This window comes from Bos indicus x Bos taurus, chromosome 24 (genome assembly GCF_003369695.1).
Source record: "Bos indicus x Bos taurus breed Angus x Brahman F1 hybrid chromosome 24, Bos_hybrid_MaternalHap_v2.0, whole genome shotgun sequence".
Taxonomy (NCBI): domain Eukaryota; kingdom Metazoa; phylum Chordata; class Mammalia; order Artiodactyla; family Bovidae; genus Bos; species Bos indicus x Bos taurus.
Genome location: NC_040099.1, coordinates 25,303,810 through 25,327,979, shown reverse-complemented (window position 1 = coordinate 25,327,979; position 24,170 = coordinate 25,303,810). Strand labels below are relative to the sequence as shown.

General features: G+C 41.0%; 1 protein-coding gene across 2 annotated transcripts in view; it reads left to right on the top strand.

Moving 5' to 3' along the window:
* RNF125 (ring finger protein 125) overlaps positions 1-6,372 on the top strand; it is a 47,972-nt gene extending 41,600 nt beyond the window's left edge. For both annotated transcript variants that reach the window (XM_027525870.1, XM_027525869.1), the window contains one exon: positions 2,088-6,372. In XM_027525870.1, coding sequence (XP_027381671.1) covers positions 2,088-2,174 — 87 coding nt within the window. In that variant the 3' untranslated portion in view covers positions 2,175-6,372. The remainder of the gene's footprint in view (positions 1-2,087) is intronic.
* Positions 6,373-24,170: the final 17,798 nt, after the last annotated feature.

The following is a 24,170-nucleotide window of genomic DNA, read 5'->3' as shown; positions in this document are numbered from 1 at the left end:
GATGCTTATGTCTTTCCTTTTCTCCTTTGCTTTTTGCATCTCTTCTTTTCACAGCTATTTGTAAGGCCTCCCCAGACAGCCATTTTGCTTTTTTGCATTTAGCATAGCTATTGTTCTGCTTTGGTCCATGCATTTTCCTGTGAGAGTGATCCATTGTCCCATGAGTCCCTTTCAGCAAAGGGGATTGCTTATCATGGGGACATTCATAGCCATGTTCTTAAATGGTACATTTTATTGTTACGTCTATCTAAATACCTGAAATGTTAAGAGTTAAATTTGAATTTATATATAATTTTCACATGATTTTGACTATTTTCTTTTTATGCAATTTAAATGGAATTGAATAATTGTTGAAGGGTATCATTTGGAAATTGTCTCCATGCATTCTGGTGTGCCCCGGATGATAATCCAGATTCAACACAAGGAATCTGGGTTTCAGTAACAGTCCTGTCACAACTTGTGACCTTGGGCAAGGTATTTAACTTTGGAGCCTCTGTTTGTTCATTTGTTAAAGTGAGGACTAAGCAAAGTACATACTGTTTCCAAGTGCTCTCGTGGGGATTAAATGAGATGATGTATGTCAAGAGATTTACTCAGGTTGGGCGTGGATGTTAGGCAAACTAGAGATGGGGAGAGAGTAAATGGAAATATTAGGACCACTTGAAGAATGAACAGACCACACCACAGAGGCTTCATAATCTCTCCTCCATCTCTCAAATAATGTCTTTTCTGGCCACGAAGTCACACAAGCCCTCAAGAGAGCCACGTGTCGTCATTTTTCATAACGCGTAGGGGTTCCTCTATTTATCGTAGCTCCATGAGATATTCTAAAAGCCAGGTTGATTCCGTACCTGTTCTGACTCTTCATTGTTCAGTCCATTCTCTTCAAGATCATTCACAGTATGACCTGGGGCTGGCCAGGAAGAGGTCACTTTGGTGAGAATACTCTCCACCCCCTCAAAATCACATTCTTAGATGTGGAAGTGAAGTCAAAACAGTGTTCTTTGTTTTGATTTTTTTGTTTCCTCAACTACCAAGTACTGTGCTAGGCATTTTATGCAAGTTGTCTCATTTCGTTCCTGGTAGCAACTTCTGTGAAATGCATACTGTATGATTATCCTTACTTAGCTATGAAGTATCTGATGCTCAAAGGTTAATAAATTGACTTAGAACAACCTGGCATTGAAAAAGACCCTGATGCTGGGAAAGATGGAAGGCAGGAGGAGAAAGGGCAACAGAGGATGAAATGGTTGGATGGCATCACCAACTCAATGGACATGAGTTTGAGCAGACTCCAGGAGATAGTGAAGGACAGGAAAGCCGGGCATGCTGTCGTCCATGGGGTTGCAAAGAGTCAGACATGACTTACCTGCTGAACAGCAACCTGGCATTAAGTCCAAATATTGTGCTCTGCTCTGTTTTATGACTGTCTTGTGGGTTTTATTTATTTGCTTTTATGTTTTAGAGTGAACTTCCAATAAAGATTTTATTTTCTTAGTTTATTGGTGAAGAGGAGACGGGTTGCAGAAGATAGGACTCTTAGTTTTTGTTTTATTTACAAAATGTGCTGACCTAAAGTTTTGAATTCAGTTTTGACCATAAGGAAGCAAGGAGAAAGAGTGTTTTGTTTCCAACGTTTTTTTTTTTTCAGAACTAGATATTCAGTAGTACTACTGGGAATGGTGAATCCTATGGGAGTGTCTTAACTTCACTCCATATTACATGTTTATGTAGAGCATAGCACTCTGACCCGGATTTGTAATACTGGCTAAAAACTATTATAGTTAGATCAGATAAAAAACTTTGAATTCCAGATCAAGACTTTTATTAATAATGATAGCTAGTTAATTGATAGTGAAAATGAAATAGAAAATGCACAAGCCCCAAAGCAAAAGTCCTGGGTTCTATGAGTTTTTTGTGTGTGTGTATGGAAACTTGGGGATTGAATTCAGGGCTTTACTTGGCAAAGTGAGGCATTGTCTTTTTTTTTTTTTTTTTTTTTGAGGCATTGTCTTAACATTCATCCTCGAGTTGCTGAAAACTGTCATGTCTGACTGTATGTTTCTAATTTTTTTTCTTTACTGTAGGATTTCAATATAATTGAGGAAGCTCTTATCCAAAGGGTCTTAGACCGGTCACTTCTGGAATACGTGAATCACTCGAATACTGCATAACTGTATTAAAAGAAAAGAGAAGGAAACTGTACAATTGCACCATTTTTTTTTACGATGCTGCTTGAAAAATCGTAGGAAAGCTGTCAATGTCTGATGGGCAGAAAAATGTACAACACATTATATGTTCGTCCATGTCTATTGTTGTATCGCATTTTAAAACTGCTTTCACTGATGACTTAGGTCTGTTTTACGTTCTTGAGTTTCTTAGACACTTAACAGCAAAAAATTCTCCATCTGCCATTAATACATGAAAGAGAATATAAGGCTGAGTATGTGGGTGAAGGATCTTTATTTGCAAATCGGATGACGTTGTGTGTAATGTTACATACTAATAACTACTCTTATGATTGGACAAGATAACTAATCTTTGTTCTATGGAGAGTGAAACAAAGTGTGGATACTCAAGGAAATGTGAGATCTGTTCCAGTGCTCATGTTCTAACAACTAATAGAATCACACCAATAACCTTGTATGGGAGTAGGAAAGGAAAATTTTGCAAGTCAACAACCATCATTTAACCAAATCTATAACATAATACTGTAACAATACTGTAATTTCATGTTAGGAATGTATACTTAGTGCTTTGACTTTTTATAACTATGCACATATTAGAATTTAATATTATATTTTTCAAATATTTGTAGCTTATTATTTAGAAAAATTTCTATAATATAGGCAACTTCTTAAGAACCATCAGCTGAGATTTACAGTAGAAGTATTCCCATCCATAATTTTTAGTGGAAAATCCTAAGGGCTTTGATTTTTTGTTTGTTTTGTTTTATTTTATCTTTTAGAAAAATTAAACAAATACTGAAAACCAAATAGAAGATGTATAGCTTATTTCATTATTGTAAAGAAACAGTCTTTTGGAACTGCCAGTCACTTTGGATGTCCTCTGTGTGTCCTGTCAAAGTTAACAACTCTCTTCCCCAGCCCCACAGAAGTAACCACTACATTGATTTTAACAGTACTCACTTCCTTGTATTTCTTAGTTTATCCCCAAGTCTGTATCTCAATACTAGCTTTTAATCTTACTCACTTAAAATTGCTTTGTTAGCTATATCTCTTAATGTCTCTTTTTAATCTATGGGTTCCCCCTTCTTTCTTTCCCTTAAAATTTATCTGTTGAAGAACCTGGTCTTATACATACCCAACTATCTGTATTTTGTTAATAGCATACTCATGGCTCAATTCAGCATGTTCTTCTGTCATCTGGATATGATACATGGATCCAGAGGTTTGACCAGACTCAGGTTCAACCTTTGACCAGACTATATAGATCATGGTGTATTATTTCAACAGAGGGCAGAGAATGTCTGGTTCGCTCTTTTTCTGATGTCAGCTGAAATGGATATGCCTAGATCCACTGATTTGTTGTGGGTTAGAGTTTCTGTCGTTTCTTTTTCATTTATTAGTTGGAACATTTTTATATATAAAGAGATGTTCCCCCTGTCTACTGTTTGGTTAACCAGTGGTCAAGTTCATAGAGGAAAAGAAAAATACTTGAATCTTTTCCTTGATTTATCAATTTTCAGGCTTATAAACTTGTTTTCTATCATCTTCTGTACATCACTTTTTTCAGTGTAGTGAACTCATGGATTCAAACATACTTGATGGACTTTAATCCATTTTGACTATTGCCCTATTAAAGCTCAAATTGTCCTGTTTTTGGTCATCGGGAGCCTTATCAAGTTGACTCTGAGTCCTTTCGACACTACTCTAGCAGTCTTTAATGACTTCCTTGTAGTCTCCTGTGACAAAATATTCCAGGCTCAACTTGTATGTTTTCTGCACCAGATCTGGAATGGGCCATTTCTCTTAAGAAGCCTGGTTCCTTTCAGTGAGAAATAGTGCTTCAAAACCATATTTGGGACTGTCAGATTTGTTGTGGCTAGATTGGTTATTGTTTCTAGGAGAGAGCTAAGAATACCTTTTTTCTCTAAGATAGAACACTTCATGAGTTATTTTGATATTTCCAAATCAAATTAAGTACTGCAAGGTTTTTGCCTAATCCTTTCTATTACATTTGTGTCTTTTATTTTTCTGTACTGGGAGTCCAGATTTTCAAGGACATAGGAATATCCCACAATTATTTGTTTTCTTCAACTGCCTTACAAATGCAGCAGTCTCAGAATAACAGCACTAATAAACCACCACCGTTATGATAGCTGGAACAATTAAAAATGTTTTTCATTTGTTCTCCTCAATCTCCTAGTTTTTAAAGTTGTACTAAAAAATAAATAAATAAAGTTGTACGATATCAGCGTTTTCAGGCAATTCCCTGGTGGTCCAGTGCTTAGGATTCTGTGCTTCCACTGCCAGGAACCCTTGTTCAATTCCTGTTTGGGAAACTCAAATCCCATAAGCCACATGGCACAGCCAAAAAAAAACAAAATTCAGAATATATTGGTGTAATTTACAATACTGTCTCCCTTCTACCCTCCACCTAGTCTTTAGTTCTTCAAGTAACTGTATGCTTAGTGCTTGCCACCACTCCTTTGCTGGTTCCATTTTTCATATTTGGCTCTTTAACAAGTCTGGATATGGAATATTTCCATCCAAGCAAAGAAGTTATAAAGACTAGTGATTTCAACTCCTAAGGATAAAACATTATTTTATTATAGTTAGTTTCTTTATTGTAATTATTTATAAACTTCTTTGTTCCTTATGTATAAATGTAGTCATAGTCATGTTCCCCTAAATTTTCTGTGGTAAATTTTCCATTACTTCCTCAAAACCTTGTTTACTGTTCTGCCATCCACAACAAGATGATGAGAAAAGCATAAACCTGGATGAAATCTACAGGCCTTGTTTCCTCCCTGTTGCTCTTTTTCTTTTAACTTATTTGGCTGAACTGGGTCTTAGCGGCAGCACACAGACTCTCTAGTTGCAAAATTTGAACTCTTAGTAGCAGAATATGGGATCTAGTTCCCTGACCAAGGATCAAACCTGGGCCCTCTGCATTGAGAGCACAGAGTCTTAGCCACCGCCAGGGAAGTCACTTCCTCCTGTTTTAGATACTGGCTTCAAGCTTGCTTTTCACAGCTGCTAACAACTGACAACAGATTTGAGGTTTCACGACCTCTCTTCCTGCAGTTTGGACGGGTCACCCAATAAAGCAAAACCTATTGGGCAACAAAGACAAAAGGAGAGGAACTTCCCGGAGATGATCATTAGACTGAAAAATCTCGTCCCTGAAAAATAAAAGAATATATTTCTGAGTATTAGTACTTACTAACCAGAAAATAAATTTTGGTTAATTCTGAGCAATACAAAGGTATCCTTAAATCTGTAAAACATGAAAAAACTTCTAAACTTAAAAACTGTATTGTGAGTAAAGCTTTAAGTCACCTGCCACTGTTAAACCTCAGTACAGCAATTCTGCATCCTGTCTCTTGGTTCCTCTTACGATGAATTTACCCCCTTGTTCAGCCGCTGGGTTAGGTCTGACTCTGACACCCGGTGGAGTGCAGCTCTCCAGGCTTCCCTGTCCTTCACTATCTTCCGAAGTTTGCCCCCTACAGGACAAATGAGGTGCTGGCCGCCGAAATTATTTTGTCTTTTGCATTATTTCGAGTTCTAAAATAGTGAAGTGCAACTCTTAGTCATTGTTTCACTGTGCCTTTAACCTTTTATTAAAAAAAAATTTATAATACATTGTTTTAAAAAATGAAAACCAGTATTTGAAGCTTTTGATTAATAACAAAAATCTTGTTCTTTTTTTTTTTTAATAGCACCTCAAGATGCCAATGTTTCAAGGCCTTTTGAGGGAAAAACTGATTCACATATGATTCTTAAAAAAGCTATGGAGATTTTCCTTTAACGTTTTTTTTCTCCCAAGTTTCTAAAACGTATGTTGAGAAATTGGACTGTGCATCTATGATGAAGATACTTCTAAGTCAGATCTCTTAAAAGGTCTTAGCTCAAATGATAATGCTTTATTACTTTTACTGGGTGCTAAATGTCTTGTGTTTTCAAGTGAGCTTAACAACGGTTATTAAACGTGTTTAACATATAATTAGTACCTTCGATTAGCATTGAAGTTACTTTTAAAGGTCACTAAGAGAGTCATCCTTTTATTCAACTGCAAAAAATCTGTATAATGATCAGAATTTAAAATGTACAATTCTTTTTCTTCTGTAAATATGTATTATTGTGAGAAATAAAGAATGGCAGGACCATTGCTTTCATTAAAATATCTACAGTGTATGTTTTCTTTTTTTGGTTATGCTGGGTCTTCATTTGCTTCAAGGACTTTTCTCTAGTTATGGGGAGCCAAGCTACTCTATGAGCTTCTCTGATAGCTCAGTTGGTAAAGAGTCTCCTGCAGGGCAAGAGACCTGGATTGGGAAGATTCTCTGGAGAAGGAAATGGCAACCTACTCCAGTGTTCTTGCCTGGAAAATCTCATGGACAGAAGAGGCTGGTGGGCTACAGTCCATGGGTCTGGTTGCAGTGCACAGGCTGCTTCTCATTGTGGTGGCTTCCTTTAGCGCACGGGCTCTAGAGCACAAGCTTAATAGTTGCGCATGAGTTTTGTTGTTCCACTGTTTGTGGGATCTTCCTTGATCAGGGATTGAACCTATGTCTCCTGCATGGGCAAGCAGATTCTTTACCACTGAGCCACCAGGAAAGCCCTCTACTGTGTCTGTTCTTGAAAGGAATCTTGATAATGTTTTACATTTAATACCCTTTTCATGCTTTTAAACCTGATATTTTTAAATTGTCATCATTCAACAATATCTATCACAGAAATACACCTTCGTTTAGGCCAGTAGTTCCTGGTCAGAGGCAATTGTGCCTCTCAGAACATTTGACAACGTCTAAAGGCATTTGGCGTTGTCATAACGGGGATGTGCTATTGCCCAGGATGTGGGTCAAGACCACGGATGCTACTCAGAGTTCCACGATACACAGGACAATCCCTCACAACAAGAATTTCCCTGCCCAAAATGTCAGTAGTAGTGAGGTTGAGAAACCCTGGTTTAAGTCAAAGTAATGCTAAGCACCATGGGATTTATTATTGGTTCTGCTTCCAAGGGGCTCCACTGAAATTTAAAAAGCCAGATGAAGATGAATGTTGTGTATCCTCCTCCCTGCTAAATACACATTAAGCTTTGGGTGGCCATAGCTCCAGTTCAGAATATGCTAAAACACAGGAAAGTTTTTTGGATTCTTCACAAGAGGCACAGGCCAGAACACAGGTCTTAAGGGCATGACCTCTGTCTTCTGAGTGACATCCTGAAAGATTGGGAACCCAGAATGGTTTAGGAAGACTTAACCTTTATCACTTAGGTTATAGTTATTGAAGTAAATAAGGTAAAATAGAGGTGTTAATGTGAAAATATCGGCTTTGTCTGTACACTGAAGCTGAATAAAAAATATGGCAACAGAGTTTAGAGGAAATAGAATGGCTTCAATCCTCAGCCAGCCTGAGGGGAAAACAGCAGGCTAGTGCCTCAGGAACTTGCCCTCCCCCACTCCCCCATCTCCAATCCCCTGCTAGGGGAACCGAGAGACTTTATATAACTTGGGTCTCATAGTCTTAGGGCTCAGAGTAATAAAGATCTTGCATTCTTCTTGCTTTGTTTCAGAACAGTCATAGTTAGCGTCAGGTAGCCTGGTAATTGGGCCTGGCAGTCCGGTAGCCCAGTCATTGAGTCCATTTGTCCTGGTTTATTGTACCATGGCCTTTTTTTCTGAAATGGAAAAAGAAAACTACAAAGGGTGGTCTGTGGTAAAGGTAAGCACCAGGTACAGGATGTAATTAGCATAGAGTTAATAATAGGCACAGAATGTAGCTCATGCAGAGTTAGGGAGTGATAGGTGCAGGATGTAATTTACATAGTAGGTTAATTTTGAGCAAAGCAAATTTAGTTACAGACTATACAGATTAGGAACAGTTAAAGTAAAAACTAGGAGTGACCAAGTCTGCTCACTGTTCTCCTTATCTTTTTTGTTCTCGGGAAAGAAAAGAAAGTAAAACTCATTCCTCTTTTTTCCTTTTCACTGTGACAGAGGGACACACCTATGTCTGAGATCCCAAACCTAAGAAATATTAAGTTTTTACCTTATGTTTAGAACATCTGATATCTTAATTCTGCAGGCTTCAGAGAAGGCCATGCATGGGTCTTGATGAGGGAAAATTATTGTCCCAAAGCAGCCATTTAAAATGCGGACTTCCCTGGCAGTTCAGTGGTTAAGACTTCTGTTTCCACTGCAGAGGACTTGGATTTGATCCCTGGTTAGGGAACTAAGATCCTGCATGGTGCAGTCAAAAAGAAAGGCACAATGAAGTTGAAATAGAAATTGGTCAAGATAGATTAGGTCATGCTTCCATGCTTTGATTACAAAGAACCCCCAGTCTCAGTCTTCACCCAAAGTCTACTGACCTTGGCAGTTCTTGACCTTGGCAAGAACTGAATCTTGGCAGTTCTCCAGCCTCAGAATTCAGCTTGCTTTGATCTCATGGTACTTGTATATCACCATGTGCCTCCCCAGCCACCCCTCCCCACAAGGGACGGGACAGTGTATTACACAGGTCATTTCCACTCATCTCATTTGCTCCAGCAAGTCATGGCCACCCCCTTGGACAGCAAGGAGATCAAACTAGTCAATCCTAAAGGAAATCAACCCTGAAAATTCACTGGAGAGACTGATGCTGAAGCTCCAATACTTTGGCCACCTGATGAGTCAACTCATTGGATAAGACCCTGAAGCTGGACAAGATTGGAGGCAAAAGGAGAAGGGGGCAGTAGAGGATGAGATGGTTAGACAGCGCCACCAACTCAATAGACATGAATCTGAGCAAACTCTGGAAGACGGTGAAGGACACAAGAGGCTGGCGCGCTGCAGTCCACAGGGTTGCAAAGAGTCAGACAGGCCTTAGCAACTGAACAACAACAACAATTTCAAGACATTGGAAAGGGGGGATTTCAAGTAGAAAAGAACTGGATTTTAGTATATAATAACGCCAACCACGGAGGTACTAGCCAAGAAAAGTTGATAAGAGAAGCTGCGGTCTACAGGGCAAAGATTTTTAAAATATCTGAAAAAGAGGGGATGGCAAGTCAAAATGAGACTGGTCTTTTAGAAACATGAAGTGATATTCATTTTTGCCATGGCAGTTTTTTTCATTAACTTTCCTCAAAATTTGGAATCAGTTTACCAAATGAAAAGTCTGTTCATTTCTCAAACATATGACAATAATTAATTTTTTAAAAAATCATTTTTCTTGTTCATTGAAAGAAACACCAAGTGTATTCTCAGTCCTTTACACTGTATTTTCCCAGTATACTTCTGGTAAACATTCATCAGAACCACCTGGGTTACTCGGTATAATAGCACTTTTCTCGGCTCTCCCCAGATGTACAGAATTAGAAAGTCTGAAATTCTGATGGATTCATCAGCAAGTCATCAAAATGTATTCAAATCTATCCATTTCTCACCATCTCTATGATTATTACAATTGTAGTCTAAACTGTTATATCTTTCCTGGATCCCTGTAGTAAATAATTAGCTTCTCTCCACTTACATGGTTGGACCATTATCCAAAGAACAGACAGATCTTCAAAAACATAAATCTAATCACGCCCCTCTCTCTACCCACAGCTAAAAATGCTCCAAGGGCTTCTCACTGTTACTTGAATAAAATCTAAATGGCTTTCCATTCCCTTTCCAAAGTCCCTCATGATCTGGTCCCTGCCTATTTCTCCAATTTCATCTATACTCACTTCCTTAATCCCTACATTTCAGCTACGCTGGTCTTCGAGTTAATTAAGCAAACCAGGATTAGTGGTTCCTGCACATCAGCACTTCCTATTCCTTCTCTTTGAAAAGCTCTTTCCAGGATTTGACACGGCTGCCTTCAGTCATTAAACTCCCAGCTCAATTGTCATCTTCTCATAAAGGATTTTCCTCATAATTCTAGCCAAAGTCATTTCCCTCTTTTGTCTATATCCTATTATAGTGTGGTAGCCACATGTTCTGGGAAACAAACTCACTCAGAACAATGCAGATAGTGGAGTGCAGTTTATTACACCAGTGGGCCCAAGGCAGAGTCTCCTCTTAGCCAAGGATCCCGAGCAGTTTTTTGTGAAAACCTTATATATCCTAAGTGTATAAGTTTCCCTGAAACTAGTCTGAACAAAGGAAAAAGAAAGATACAATCAAAGTTAACCCGTGATTCATATGCCTTAAGCCTAGGTAGTTAATAGTGGACAATTATCAATAGGCCTGTGGTCATACCCCAATAAGCATAGTAGAATATATGATTCTATTCGGTTACACAGATAATTAGGGTATTCTTTTAGGCAACGGAGAGCCCTGAGGCTCTTCCTTCCAGGGGCCTGGTTTTCCAGTCGGTTTGTCGTTTCCATAAATACTGGGCATACAGCTCAAAGTCCACAGTCCGGCCCTAGACGGAGTCCTGCTTTCAAGATAGAGCCTGTTCTGTTTCCTCCTTCAATAGTTTCTTCTTAACTGCTGTTAGAATTTGAAATTGGTGTATATGTTTATTTTCTTTCTTTCTTTTTTTTTTTTTTGAGTGTGTTCCATCTCCAGAATATAAATTATTTGAGTGCAGGTAGACTGCACTAACTTACCAACATCTTAACGTGCATCTTAAGACAACATCCAAAACAGTGGCTCATGGTAAGTACTCGGTAGATATTTCTGCTGTCTATACTATCATAGTTATTGATAATATAAAGACATGTAAAATCATAATGTTTTTATCACATAAAGTTCATAAAAGTGATAAAAACATTAAAACCCTGTAATCTGGCTAAGTCTTTATGAAACTAAGCAGAAGTGTAAGTTAGTTTATAAGAATACCTCAGTAGATAAGTGTCTTGGTCAGCTTAACTGACTATCAGAAAATACCATAGGCTGTTAAAAAATGAATGAAAGAATGCCATTTGCAGCAACATGGATGAACCTAGAGATTATCGTACTAAATGAAGTAAATCGGAGAAAAAGAAAAATGATATCACTTATATGTGGTATCACTTATACCTGATATCACGTATACCATATGATTATCACTTATGTGAAATCTAAAACACAATACAAAAGAACTTATTTAGAAAACAGACTCACAGATGTAGAAAACAAACTTAAGTTTGCCAAAGGGGAGATGAGGTGGGGGAAGCATATTTGGAGTTTGGGATCAACAGATACAAACTATTATATATAAAATAGAAAAACAACAAGGTCCGACTGTATAGCACAGGGAACTATATTCAATATCCTATAATAGACCATAATGGAAAAAATATGTGTGTGTGTGTGTGTGCGCGTGCTAAGTCACTTTAGTTGTGTCTGACTCTTGAGACCCCATGGACTGTAGCCCATCGGGTATGTGTGTGTGTGTGCGTGTGCTAAGTCACTTTAGTTGTGCCTGACTCTTTTGAGACCCCATGGATTGTGCAGCCCATCAGGTATATGTGTATGTGTGTGTGTGTATGTGTATGTGTGTGTGTGCGTGTGCACTAAGTCACTTTAGTTGTGTCTGACTCTTTTGAGACCCCATGGACTGTAGCCCATCAGGTGTGTGTGTATGTGTGTGTGCGTGCGCACGCATGCTAAGTCACTTTAGTTGTGTCTGACTCTTTTAAGACCCCATGGACTGTAGCCCATCAGGTGTGTGTGTATGTGTGTGTGCGTGCGCACGCGTGCTAAGTCACTTTAGTTGTGTCTGACTCTTGAGACCCCATGGATTGTGTAGCCCATCAGGTATATGTGTATGTGTGTGTGTGTGTGTGTGTGTGTGTGTGCGCGTGTGCGCTAAGTCACTTTAGTTGTGTCTGACTCTTTTAAGACCCCATGGACTGTAGCCCATCAGGCTTCTCTGCCCTTGGAATTCTCCAGGCAAGAATACCAGAGTGGGTTGCCATTTCCTTCTCCAGGGGATCTTCCCGACCCAGGGATCGAACCCAGGCCTCCTACATTACAGGCTGATTCTTTACCATCTGAGCCACCAGGGAAGCCACTAACCATATAGGCTGGGTGGCTTAAATAACAGACATCTATTTCTTACAGTTCTGGAGGCTGGGAAGATCAAGTACCATCACAGGCAGGGTTAGGACTGCAACACGAATTTTCGGAGTGCAGACTAAAAAAATAGTCACAACCTAGAAGTTGAGTGTTGTTTTATTTGGTGGGAATTTTTAGGACTTCAAACCCCAGAGATAGGATCTCAAGTGACCCTGAGAGAACTGTTGGGGGTGGGGGAGTCAGGTTACATAGAAGTTTGCAACATGGGGCAGGTGGTCTGAATATCAAAAGGTTACAGTTAATTAAGGAAAATCAGATATTTCAAGTTAAGGAATTTAGCATTTTTCTGTGTATAGAAAGATGCAAGAGTCTGGTCTTACTGAAATCATTCCTTTTATATGCATCTCAGCAATCTGGGGCCAGTGCTAACCGTGGGGAGTGGCTGATGGCTGCCAGATAGCAGACATTGTTTTTCCTGGACTCCTTCAGGCTCAGAAATTCACATTTGGAATCGCTGGTGGCTGTGACATCCTTGTTTATCGATATGGCAGGAAATACTCCATTTCACTGGGGCCACAAACATTCAGCCCATAACAATAAGTACGCAATAACAGAAATATGGACAGGGAGGCCTGGCGTGCTGCAGTCCTTGGGGTCACAAAGAGTCAGACTTGACTGAGAGACTGAACTGAACTGAACTAAGAATCAAGAGAAATAAATAATAAAGCCCAGATATAAAACATGTGCAAATATAGTCATTAAAAACATTCATTTGAACTCTATAATGATGTTTTCCATCCTAACGCAATGTCTGATACAATGTAAGCTCTCAGTAAATATTTTGTGAATCGGTCTATTAAAATTTCTCAACTGATGGTCCCCCATGCAGAGAAGATGTGGAGGAACTGGCGCATTGTGGTGGTGGTGGCATAATGTACACACTCCAGAGCAACCTGGTAATGGCACCTTACCTCCACTTGTAATAAATTTCGTAATTTCTCTGAGAAGACGTCTTCTTTGAGCCATCCAAGCAGAGTCGATCACACCACCCTTTATATCACTAGACCACACTATCTCTAGACCACACCTCCAATTGCTACAGCTACCATATTGTATTCCTTTGTTTATATTTCTGATACTCATGAGATTGGGAGTTCCTTAAGGGTGAGGGTTACAGTCACAGGGCCTTACTATAAGCTCAGTAGTCCTTGTTCAGTCGCTCAGTCATGTCTGACTCTTTGCAACCCCATGGCCTGCAGCACACCAGGCTTCCCTGTCCTTCACCATTTCCCAGAGATTTCTCAAACTCATGTCCATCGAGTCGGTGATGCCATCCAACCGTCTCGTCCTCTGTCGTCCCCTTCTCCTCCTGCCTTCAATCTTTCCCATCATCAGGGTCTTTTCTGATGTGTCGGTTCTTCGAATCAGTGTCCACAGTATTAGAGCCTCAGCATCAGTCCTTCAGCTTAATACACATGTGTTAATTTGCTAGGGCTGTCACATCATAACACCACACACTGTGCGGCTTAAGCAGAAATTCATTTTCTCACAATTCTGGAGACAGAAATTCTATCATCAAGGATCTTTAGAGTTTAGTTTCTGGTAAGGGCTCTCTTCCTGGCTTACAGACAGTCACATTCCCACTGTGCCCTCACATGGCATAGAGAGGGAGCAAGTGATCGAGCATTCTGGTGTGTCTTATAAGGGTACTAATCCCATCATTAGGGTACCTCATCTTACCCTCATTACCTCCTAAAGACCCTGTCTCCAAACCATTACCTTGGAGCTTAGGGGTTTCAACATAGGCATTTGAGGGAGCACAAAATCAGACCGTAACAGCTTGTTTGTTGAGTGGAAAAATGAGTGGCTGACAAAGGATCAGAATACTCTTGTTAGCTCCTCAGTATATATTTTTTTCTCTAGTAAAGTCTTTGTGGCAGGGAGAGGGGGCAAAATTACGATAAAAAGAGCAACTTTATGTTGAATTTACTCATTACTATTTCCCCAGAACTTAGCACAGTGCCATGGATCTATAGGCACTTAATACATATCTGATGAGGGGCTTCCCTGGTGGCTCAGATGGTAAAGAATCTGCCTGCAGTGTGGGGGACCCAGGTTCGATCCATGAATTGGGAAGAACCCCTGGAGAAGGGAATGGCTATCCACTCCAGTATTCTTGCCTGAAGAATTTCATGGGCAGGGGAGCCTGGTGGGCTGCAGTCAATGACATCACGTAGAGTCAGAAACGAGAGAGCAACTAACACTTTTCAAATATCTGATGATAAATTAGTGAACAAATTATAGTTTGAGAAGCAGAAGCAAGATGTTCTTAATGAAGAAGGTCTTCAGGCCAGATGCAGCTCTTCTCTTTAGAGATACATTTGTCAATTGGGCCAAACTACTAGACCGCTTTTCTTCTAGAGAGAATTCTAAAGCAGCCATTCAGTCCAGAAATACCGCTCCTGAACGACAAGCAGTATTATGTCACCTTCATTCATATCTTGCTAATTCTGAAGGACAACTGTACATTATATATTATAGTTGCTGAGTTTAACTTGCTCCCGATTATACAATATATTAATTTGCTGTAAAGTTAACCTAGGTGACTAAACAAAACCTAGGTAATCAGATAAAACAAAGGAAATATTTAGATCTAATATCTACTATATTTTCATATGCCTCTAAGTGTATTACACCTTGTCCCCTTGACACATTCTTAATAACACATGAAAGAAGATCAAAGTCTTATTGTGAAACCATACTATCCTTTGACAGTATTTCAAGAGTGTGTTTTCCAGAAAATTCAGTCTTGAGGTGTTTTGGTTTTAAAATTACCTTAGTGGAGACTTCCCTAATGGTTCAGTGGCTAAGGCTCCTCATTCCCAACACAGGGGGCCAGGTTCAATCCCTGGTCAGTGAAGTAGTTCCCACATACCACAGCTAAGAGTTTGCATGCCTCAGTGAAGATCAGAGATCCCACATGCCACAACTAAGACCCAACACAGCCGTATAAATACATAAATATTAAAAGCAAAAACTACTTTAGGGGAATTCTCTGGTGGTCCAGTAGTTAGGACTCCTCCCTTCCTCTGCAGGGGGCATGAGTTTGATCCCTGATTGAGGAACTAAGATCCTGCAAGCTGCACAATGCAGCCAAAAATTTGTAATAAAGATTTTTTTTAATTATTATTTTATTTATAGTCAAACTCTTAGAAAATAGGATGGTGGTTGTCAGGGGGCAGAGAAAAGGGGAAAATAGGAGTTGTTCAATGGATATAAAATTTCAGTTTTGCAAGATGAAAAAGTTCTGGAGACCTGTTGCATAACAAGGTACATAGAGTTACCATTACTGCACCACACAGTTAAAAATGGTTAAAATGGAAAATTTTATGTTACATTTTTTTTTACCACAATAAACAAACAAACAAAATTGGTATGTGGGTAAACCAAATACCAATTTATATACCAAATATATAGTTTTATGACACCCAGTTTGGGAAATTATAATCATTGCTGAAATTTAGGAAAGAACTGTCATGTCACTGGTGAAGCCCTTGAGCATCCAAAATAAAAGGTTTAAATATAGAGACTGAACAATGCTCCTCCCTGTTACTATTTTTTTCACCCACAGATCTCTCTCCAGACTTAAGGTGAAACTTAGAGTACACAGCTTTGTTTACTTGTTTTTTCCCTATTTGCATCGGGTGTATGTTCTCTTAGATTTACTGATTTGAGTTGCCAGTCTAAGTTAATATCACTTCTTTATACGATTTTTGATGGGATGTTTGGGAAAAGAAGGCAGTTCTTGTTTTCATTATGGGTACTATTCAAACTGGTGTGAGCTTCCCAGGTGGCTCAGTGGTAAAGAATCCGCCTGCCAGTGCAGGAGAAGCAGGTTGGGTTCCTGGATTCCTGGGTCAGGAAGATCCCATAGAAAAGGAAATAGCAACCCACTCCAGTATTCTGACCTGGAAAATCCCATGGGCAGAGGAGCCTGGTGGGCTACAGTCCATGGGGTAGCAAAGAGTCGGACATGACTGAGCTGCTGAAACTGAGCTGGATCCTATGGCCCTCCCAGGTACGGTCTTTCTGTATCCCCTCATTTCTTGTTCGTAAGAAAAAGGCTTCAGCTTCTTAGACCTTCTTTGAGTCCCAAAGGGCAGGCTCAGACAGTTACCCATCAAGGAAATGAGGGAATACAGAAACAAAGGAAAGGCCAAGTGATGAGGCAGGGTGTGCAGAGCAATCTGATACGCTTCTCAGAAACTAAGACCCACCCCGCCCCCCTTGCCCCAACTTAGTGTGGAGGATGGTAACTTCAGTTTGGATAAAAGCAGGTGGACCCCGAATCCTGCCGACTCTTTCGTAACCCCAGGGACTATATATAGCCCATGCTCCTCTGTCCATGGAATTTCCCAAGCAAGAATACTGGGGTGCGTTGCCATTTCCTCCTCCAGGGGATCTTCCCCACCCACGGGTTGAACCCGCATCTCCTGCTTTGCAGATTCTTTACCACTGAGCCACCAGGGAAGCCCCCAGAATGATTGGAGCCAGCCAAATAAATAAATAAAAAATTTTAAAAGGAAGAAGAAAGGAATCATTTGCTAGACTGAAGTGAAGAAGTCAAGTTCCCTGATTCACTTCCCTTTCTCTGTATAAGACTAAAATGTTGACTGAGAAAGTGTGAGATCTTGGCCACTGGGGAGGGATTAATGGCAGATCTGGGGTACCTGACTCCCTGGGCTACACCACAGGGCCCCACACTGGCTCCCCTCCTGACAAACAGGATGTGGGGAGGGGCATGGCAAAGTACACTGGACTGGAATTCAGTGTGGGGGCAGGGTGATGTTCTAGAACAGCGGTCCCCAACCTTTTTGGCAATTTTTTCATGGTGGGGCTGGAGATGGTTCAGGCAGTAATGGGAGCGATGGGGAGCGATGGGGAATGGCAGATGAAGCTTCAATTGTTTGCTCACTGCTCACTTCCTGCTCTGCATCCATTTCTAACAGGCTGAGGACCTCAGTTCTAAAAGATAGAGAAAAAAAAAATTTTTTTTTAAATAAATAAATAAAAGATAGAGAAGAGTTTTCTGTGAGCCCAGTCTGTTTTTTCATTCACTCTGAGACAGTTTGTCAAACAGTGCCCTGTATATGTGTTATCCTCAGAGTTGCTGCTAACAAATAGGAAATCTATGAGGCCACCCAGACTTGTCTCTAATTTAGCAGCCTGTGACCTGACACATTTTTTTGGTGTTTACTTTCAGGAAGTTCCCCGAAAATGAAACTGATAAACAGAAGACTAAAGTTTTATCCGAAATGAAACTGATAAACAGAAGACTAAAGTTTTATCAGAACTGTAGCACCAGCAGAAACTTACCTAACCTGTATAACAGGCCTGTGGTTCATTAAAATCAATGGGGCAAAATTTATGAAAATTCATCAAAGATGATCAAAGTAGATGCATTTTATTGTATTTAAATAATACCTCAATAAAGTTGATTTTTAAAAATAAATAAATAAAATCAACCGGGCAGAATATCCTAATTCCTAGGTCTCAAGAAGGGTCTTATATTTTTTTTTAACTTAAAATTATTTGGCTGTGCAAAGTCTTAGTTGCAGCATACAGGATCCATGCTCCCCAACCAGGGATTGAACCCAGGCCCCCTGCTTTGGGAGCTTAGAGTCCAGGCCATTGTACTACCAGGGAATCCCCTTAACTTTTTATTTTGTATTGGAGTATAGTCAATTAACAATGTTGTGACAGTTTCAAGTGGACAGCAAAGGGACTCAGCCATACCTAGACATGTATCCATTCTCCCCCAAACTTCCCTCCCCTCCAGGATGCCAGATAACATTGAGAAGAGTTCCCTGTGCTATACAGTAGGTCCTTGTTGGTTATGCATTTTACATACAGCAGTGTGCACATGTCGATCCCAAACTCCCGAACTATCCCTTCCTCTCATCAAGAAGAGTCTCATTTTTACATCCAATACTTTTGACAAAATGTAATTGCAAATGAAATAGACCCCTCCCTTCTCATACAGGAGAGTCTACTCTAAGGTCCTTTAAGGTGTTCCCCTGACAACAGTAATGATCTCAGCCAGCAGTATCAGAGAGTCCAATTCATTGACAATAGGATTCTCACCACTGTCAAGTCAACCAAACGATGCTCACGGGACTCAGTGGTTCCCTGCTTTGCTTCATTAACTCTGTACAGCAGCAGACACTGCATAGTCTATGGTTTCTTCTCCTCTCTCCACGTTCTAAATGGAAGTTCTTGTTGTAGTTGTATTTGTTCTGCATTGTGGTACTTAAGGGGTGGTGGATAGGGATTACATTTATGACTTAGTCTAAGACTGCAGGTTGAGGAATTCCTTGGGGGTCCAGTGGTTAAGTCTCCACTTTCCAGTGCAGGGGGCGCAGGTTGGATCCCTGGTGTGGGACCTAAGATTCCCACATGCTGTGGAGTATGGTCAAAAATTTAAAAAAAAAAACTTGTTTTTAAAAAAGACAGCAGGATGATGAGATATGAAAACTGACCCAGGGGTATTCCCTGGCAGTCCAGTGGTTGGGGCTCTGTGCTCTCATTGCCAAGGACACGGGTTCAATCCTTGGTCAGGGAACTAAGATCCCACAAGCCACAGGATGTAGCCAGCCAAACAAACAAAAAACTGGACTAGATTAAAACTCAACTAAAGGAAGAAGTAAGAGATATTGCACTGGAGAAAGAGTAGACTTATGACATTGCCTCTAGAAGCCTACCTGGAAGGGGCTTTGGATTGTATCCTTTAGTGCGTGTGCTCTGATGCTCAGTCATGACCTACTCTTTGCAACCCCAAGGACTGTATTGTAGCCCGCCAGGCTCCTCTGTTCATGGGATTTTCCAGGCAAGAATACTGGAGTGGGTTGCTATTTCCTACTCCCAGGATCTCCTTTTGAGGAAGTACAAATATATGTGTGTGAAGGGGAAATGACTGGAATCATTAACTTTATGAACAGAGAGTATTTATGTTCTGGAGGTTTCTTCTATACCTTAAAAATTAGCCTTTGTTTGCTTTTAAAACCTGTTGTCAAGCTTTTGACTTCAATTTTATACTGGAACTAGTCTTTTTGTAAAAGTTGCCTTTGTCCTGGCTGTGAGCCCAGGACAGAACAATGCCCTGCTGCTGCTAAATCACTTCAGTCGTGTCCGACTCTGTGCAATCCCATAGACGGCAGCCACCAGGCTCCTCCGTCCCTGGAATTCTCCAGGCAAGAACACTGGAGTGGGTTGCCATTTCCTTCTCCAATGCATGAAAGTGAAAAGTGAAAGTGAAGTCGCTCATTCGTGTCCGACTCTTAGCGACCCCATGGACTGCAGCCTACCAGGCTCCTCCATCCATGGGATTTTCCAGGCAAAGTACTGGAGTGGGGTGCCATTGCCTTCTCCGGAACAATGCCCAGAAGATAAATGTGTGAAGCAAACGAAAGAGGAGGAAGGGAGAAGGTGGTTTAGAAGGAAGGACAGGGACAGGTATCTTTTTCTCCAAATTTGTATCTTTTTCTCAAACATCAGTAAAGCAACATCAAAGAAAATTTGGAATGTGAGTTGATTTGTTGACATTTATTGCCATTTCTGGTTTAATCTATGGCTCTGCCTCTGAGGACAGCATAGCTTATCCAGTGGGACAAATGAGCTGCATTCAGAATGTCTGTTTTGCTGCCTCTTTGCCCTCTGTGGATTGGCTTCCTCTGCTTGGGGAAGGAAGGAGGTGGCTGGTTGTTAGTTCCTGTTAACATACCTTCCAAGTTAATGTAAGCAGATAAATAAGGGAGTCCCCAGAGAAAGAACCAGGAATGGCTTTCTTGACTTAAGAGAAGCCATTTTGGCCTAAGATATTTTATAATCTGGGTCTGGCCACAATGATTGCCCTTGGACAGGTCTCAGTAATGATCTTAAGGGAACAACGGAATGCAGGAACAGAGAAAAGTACAGTGATAAAGTGGAGTCCTAGTTACTCCTCATGGGATATACATAAAGATGTATCTTTAAGTGTGACAATAATCAAGGCCCCCAACCAAGTGCAGGATGGAAATGTAAGGCTGACTTTCCTGACTTCAGTCAACTAAATCTTGGACTCTGTCAACCTTTGCCTGAATTCTAGGCTGAACTCTCCTCTGCTCAAGCCCCTTCATGAATATGAATGTACCCTTAGCTTAAATCTTCCCCAGTTTGGCTGTTTAGAGGGCCACTAGGATGGGAAAGATCCCCTGTGTTCTCCCTACTTGCTGACACTAATAAACTCTTTCTCCTCCCCATCTTTGGCTTGATTGTGTCTTTTGGCTCAATACCCACCAAGAGATGAACTCAGTTTTCAGATAACATGAATGCACTTAATGGAGAGTGACTAGAATATAGGGATCTCAAGTCCGTATTCTTGAAAGTGTGACAGTCACAAGTTGGGACTATACATACCTCTATGTTAATCAGTTGCAACATGGAGCCTTTATTTCACAATATATATAGGCCCAATGGGGCTACTAATAGGACTGTTATTTAAAATGACAGCTCTATAGCCTTCACATTACAATTGATTGTATGTATAGTCCCAACTTGTGACTGTCACCCTTCAAGAATATGGAATTGAGATCCCTATATTCTTGTCACTCTCCATTAAGTGCATTCATGTTATCTGAAAACTGAGTTCACCTCTTGGTGGGTACTGAGCCAATAGACACAACCAAGCCAAAGATAGGGAAGAAAGAGTTTATTATTTGCTCCAAGGGAGAACACAGGGGATCTTTCCTACAGTAGTGTCCCTCTAAACAGCTAAACTGGGGATGTTTTAAGGTAAGGATTCAGGCATATTCATGAAGGGGCTTGAGTATATGGGCTTCCTGGTGACTAAGATGGTAAAGAATCTGCCTGCAATGTGAGAAACCTGGGTTGGGAAGATCCCTTGGAGAAGGGAGTGGCTATCCACTCCGTATTCTTGCCTGGACAATCCCTATGGACAGAGGGGCCTGGCGGGCTACAGTCCATTCGCAAACAGTCAGACACAACTGGGTGACTAAGTACACACACACACAATAGTGTATAGAAACACTGCTGATATGAAGTTAAATTCAGGTAAATAGCATCGAAATGCATATTTATAATGGCATTTATGAGGACTTGAAATTTAACTGTTCCAAACTGTGGTAGACTAAACAGGTAAATTCGGAGGACCTATGCTAGGGGGCACCTTCCAGGACAGCTGCTGCCAGTACCCCTGACTCTCATACCCCAGCCTGAGGCATCCTTCTCTGTGTGTGTGTGTGTGTGTGTGTGTGTGTGTGTGTGTCTGTGTGTCTGTGTGTGTCTGTGTGTGTGTGCGCGTGTGCGCATGAGTGCACATGTGTGCGCAAATATTGCAGTGAAGTGGGAAAAAGAAGTAATAAGTATTAATTCAATGCAGTCACTCAGTTGTGTCCGACTCTTTGTGATCCCGTGGACTGCAGCATGCCAGGCTTCCCTGTCCATCACCAACTCCTAAAGCTTGCTCAGACTCGTGTCCATCAAGTTGGTGATGCCATCCAACCATCTCATCCTCTGACGGCCCCTTCTCCTCCTGCCTTCAATCTTTCGCAGCATCACGGTCTTACCCAATGAGTCAGTTCTTTGCATCAGGTGGCCAAAGTATTGGAATTTCAGCTTCAGCATCAGTCCTTCCAATGAATACTCAGGACTGATTTCCTTTAGGTTTAACTGGTTAGATCTTCTTTCAGACCAAGGGACTCTCAAGAGTATTTTCCAACACCACAGTTCAAAAGCATCAATTCTTTGGCACTCAGCTTTCTTCACAGTCCAACTCTTACATCCATACATGACTACTGGAAAAACCATAGCTTTGAATAAACTGACCTTTGTCGGCAAAGTAACGTCTCTTCTTTTTAATATACTGTCTAGGTTGCTCATAGCTTTTCTTCCAAGGAGCAAGCATCTTTTAATTTCATGGCTGCAGTCACCATCTGCAGGGATTTTGGAGCCAAAAAAAAATAGTCTCTCACTGTTTCCATTGTTTCCCCATTTATTTGCCATGAAGTGATAGGACCGGATACCATGATCTTCATTTTCTGAATGTTGAGTTTTAAGCCAACTTTTTCACTCTCCTCTTCCACTTTCATCAAGAGGCCTTTTAGTTCTTTGCCTTCAGCCATAAGGGTGGTGTCATCTGCATATCTGAGGTTATTCATATTTCTTCCAGAAATCTTGCTTCCAGCTTGTGCTTCATCCAGTCTGGCATTTCGAGTGATGTACTTTGCATATACGCTAAATAAGCAGGGTGACAATATACAGACTTGATGTACTCCTTTCCCAATTTGGAACCAGTCTGTTCCATGCCCAGTTCTAACTGTTGCTTCTTGAGCTGCATACAGATTTCTCAGGGGGCAGGTAAGGTGGTATTTCTGTCTCTTGAAGAATTTTCCACAGTTTGTTGTGATCCACAATCAAAGGCTTTGGTGTAGTGAATAAAGCAGAAGTAGATGTTTTTCTGGAACTCTCTTGCTTTTGCGATGATCTAGTGGGTGTTGGTAATTTGATCTCTGGTTCCCCTGTGTTTCTGCTGTACAACAAAGTGAATTAGCTATATGCATATGTATATCTCCTCCCTCTCCCACCTCCGGCCTCTCCATTCCACCCCCATAGGTGATCACAGAGCACGGAGCTGAGCTCCCTGTGTGATATGGCAAGTTCCCACTAGCTAGCTATTCTACACCTGGTAGTGTACTCGCTGGGTTTCCCTGATGGCTCAGACAGTAAAGAATCTGCCTGCTTTGCAGGAGACCTGGGTTTGATCCCTGAGTTGAGAAGATTCCCTTGAAGGAGGGCATGACAACCCACTCTATTATTCTTGCTTGGAGAATCCCCATGGACAGAGGAACCTGGTGGGCTGCAGTCCATGGGGTTGCAAAGAGTCAGACATGACTGAGTGATTCAGCACAGCACGGCACAGTGTATCCGTGTGTGCCCTCAGTTGCTCAGTCACGTCTGACTCTTTGCAATCCTATAGACTGTAACCCAGAAGGCTCCTCTGTCCATTGAATTTTCTTGGCAAGAATACTGGAGTGGGTTTCCATTTCCTCTTCCAGGGGATCTTCTGGACCTAGGGATCCAACCTGTGTCTACTGCATTGGCAGGTGGATTCTTTACCACTGAGCCACCTGGGAAGCCCATGGTAGTGCATTTAAGTCCAATCTAATCTCCCAATTCATCCCGCCCTCCCCCTACCTCCCCTGCCATGTCCACATATTGGTTCTCTGTGTCTGTATCTCGATTCCTGCCCTGGAACGATGTTCATCATTATCATTTTTCTAAATTCCACATACATGAATTAATATACGAAATTTGCTTTTATTTTTCTGACTTACTTCACTCTGTGTGACAGACTCCAGGTCCATCCACATCTCTACAAATGACCCAATTTTTGTTCCTTGTTTATGGCTGAGTAATAGTCAATTGTATATCTCAGGGCTTATTGAGAAGCTGTTCCCAGGTTATAATTCTCAAATTTAGCTTGAATAAAAATTTCCATTTCTTTCTTAGATTGATTGATTTTCACTGACAGACTTCTAGTTCGAAAAGAGAGAAGAAAGATGTGTTAGATAGGTTGAGAGGACAGCTGAGGGCTGGGGACCTGAAAGCACATTGCCTCATAGGCTGGGGAGAACCAACCTATGGGTCATCACTTCAGGCAAATCCAATGACATACAATGAGTCTTCCTCCCAGAGACAGAGGGGAGGGACCCCAGAGATGCAGTGGAGTATAGTTGTCTTGAGAACATGAGGGACCTGCTGCATTGAGGATCAAGAAACCAGAAGATGACAGTGGCAGAGATCTAGAAGGTTCTACAGCATTGGTGAGATGAAATCAACCAGGGCACAGGACCGGGCCATGACCCAGCTAGGACAGGCCAGAGTAGCCCTCACCAGCATGTTACCAGCAACAGAACGCCCAAGACTTGCATCTCAGAGAACAGTC